The sequence below is a fragment of the Triticum dicoccoides genome, chromosome 4B (assembly GCF_002162155.2).
Source record: "Triticum dicoccoides isolate Atlit2015 ecotype Zavitan chromosome 4B, WEW_v2.0, whole genome shotgun sequence".
Lineage (NCBI taxonomy): Eukaryota > Viridiplantae > Streptophyta > Magnoliopsida > Poales > Poaceae > Triticum > Triticum dicoccoides.
The window spans coordinates 112,762,758-112,765,147 of NC_041387.1; the positions used below are offsets into that span (position 1 = coordinate 112,762,758).

General features: G+C 39.8%; 1 protein-coding gene across 2 annotated transcripts in view; it reads right to left on the minus strand.

Annotated features, from left to right (window-relative positions):
* Positions 1–246: 246 nt before the first annotated feature.
* The window catches only part of LOC119295343 (phosphatidylinositol 4-kinase beta 1-like), a 15,456-nt gene continuing 13,312 nt past the window's right edge, over positions 247–2,390 (minus strand). For both annotated transcript variants that reach the window (XM_037573756.1, XM_037573755.1), the window contains 5 exons: positions 2,109–2,252; positions 1,942–1,995; positions 1,769–1,843; positions 1,032–1,115; positions 247–963 (listed from right to left, as the gene is read on the minus strand). In XM_037573756.1, coding sequence (XP_037429653.1) covers positions 862–963; positions 1,032–1,115; positions 1,769–1,843; positions 1,942–1,995; positions 2,109–2,252 — 459 coding nt within the window. In that variant the 3' untranslated portion in view covers positions 247–861. The remainder of the gene's footprint in view (positions 964–1,031; positions 1,116–1,768; positions 1,844–1,941; positions 1,996–2,108; positions 2,253–2,390) is intronic.

Sequence of the window (2,390 nt, forward strand, 5' to 3'; positions counted from 1 at the left end):
GTATGATGCTACTCATTACTGCTTGTCTTTTTCGTACCTCAAAAAATATTAATGTATTTGAACTCAAAGTTTTCACATACTAATAGAAAATCACTCTTAAGACCTCGTATTTGAGATTTTTGCAAAACTTCAAAACATCATTTCCATGTGGTTTTCATCAGTTTCCACCGAAACTTGGTTTCCATGTGATATTCTCTCAGGGCATCACTTAGGTGCAGCTTCTGGCGCCAACTGCAGTACTACTGCTGAATAAAACGAAAGTCTGGAAAACGGGACAACGAGCTCCTATTGTTGGGCCCTGTACAGTAATGGTAATTTACAATGCACATTGTCATCGTCTAATCCGATGCTATATTGGGATGTCACAGAATCGCGCAAACACAACCCTTGCTGCTGCCCCAGGTGACTCCCAGCTTCCATGCGTCTTTAATTTACACTTGTTCACTTCACGTATGGCTCGGTCCTCCCCTAAACCCCTGCCCAAGCTACGCAAATCTAGTGTCTGTACAGCACCGCAGCTCGGGTTCCAAATTCCAATACACTTAACAGCTTCACCAGTAGCAAACCTCCTAGTGTGAAGCCCTAACTAGCTAACTGCCGATGACTATACACTTTCTCAACCATCTCCACAGGGTGTGAAATAATACACGAGCACATGCAGACGCTTGGGTTCCACGGTAGACTCCTGGCGTGCAACATGCAAAACACATTGCTCCATTACCTGGTACCACTCATACCAATCATGGCGGGAATAGCAGGCTAGATCAGCCCCAAACTGATCTGTTTGTTCCAAAGATTTGCTCGAGGATACGAACAAATTGGTTTCTGAACGAGTCAAGTGCTAAGCGCTCCTGGAGTACATCATAAAATCCCATTCAATACTCTCTGGTAGTAATCATACTGCCGAGTACGCCAGGCATCCATGCTGCTACTGATCAATGAGAGCACCAGCGATACACATTGCTGCAACCATCATAACATTATAGTAAGAACCCTCTGGACATGATAAAAATGAAAAACAATTGACTGACCTCTTCAGTGAGACTCAAGTGGAACCTCTTCCTCAAGTTCAGTATAGTGCGAGTACCACCTTTAAAGCACGGGAAGCCAGAATCCTGATCAAAGGATAAACATATAAAATGATTTTTGTCATGATCATGATGGTGTTCCTCATTCCTTTGCTAATCAGGAAACTGAATACAATTAAATACTTCCTACTTTCCAAAATACTTGTCGGTTTTAGTTCAAACTTTTAACTACGACACATATTTTGGAACGGAGGGATTTAAATAACTACTGCACCGGAAGTTACAAGATTCAAGTTTGAATGCAACGGAGAAATAGAGGAAATAAGACAAGTAAAACTTCATAACTAGATGAAGACTGAGATAATGTGGGTAAATTTGGTTAATATAAAAGGGCATATGAAGAGGAATATACTACAACAATTCAAAAAATTAATGTACATAACAAAAAATTGGTAAATAATACTCCCTCCGTTCCTAAATATTTGTCTTTTTAGAGACTTCAAATGGACTACCACATACGGATGTATATAGACATATTTTAGAGTGTAGATTCACTCATTTTGCTCCGTATGTAGTCACTTGTTGAAATCTCTAGAAAGACAAATATTTAGGAACGGAGGGAGTAAGAGCCATGCATGCATAAACCTGAGTGACACAGATGAATGGCTTCCGACAGGCAATAGCCATTTATTGTCAAATCATCTAGATAAACATCTGTAAGATTAGATAGGTGCCATTACCTGCAACATTTCCACAAGAAGTATAACACGCTCTGCATGCTTCCGACAAGTAAGAAACCCTTGAATGCATAGCACCTGAAGAATTCAAAAATATACGTAGATAATAAATAAGCCAATATAAATTGGAGAAGTCCCGGTAGGCAAGCGAAAGTAACATGCTATCAGTTAATTACCTTGAAATAGTCGAAGAACTCGCTGGGAGTTCCCTCAGCATCAGAATCCATCACCTAGCATTGTTCCCACAACAAACTTAACGAGATTTAAACTCCATCAAAATATAATTCAACACCTACATCTAGGATATAGGAAAGTTAAAATAAGTTACAAGCTTCTATCATACTTCAAGGAGCTCCCTCGTCAGCTTAAATGGCGCACTCTCAAAATTTACCCCTCCAGGAGAGTTGGAAAGCATGAAACCAAAATCAATATGAATAATATGTCCCTCCTCGTCTATCAAGAGATTCCCATTATGACGATCCTTGACCTGCAAATTCAAAAGGTCTCAACACTTAGCACTCCAAGTAGTGTCACAAAAAGAAAATTAAGTGGAGTTTCGATCTGAGATTAATTTATTCCCACATAATGAAGGCAACGCAGTCCCTTTTTGTGTGTGTGTGTGTGT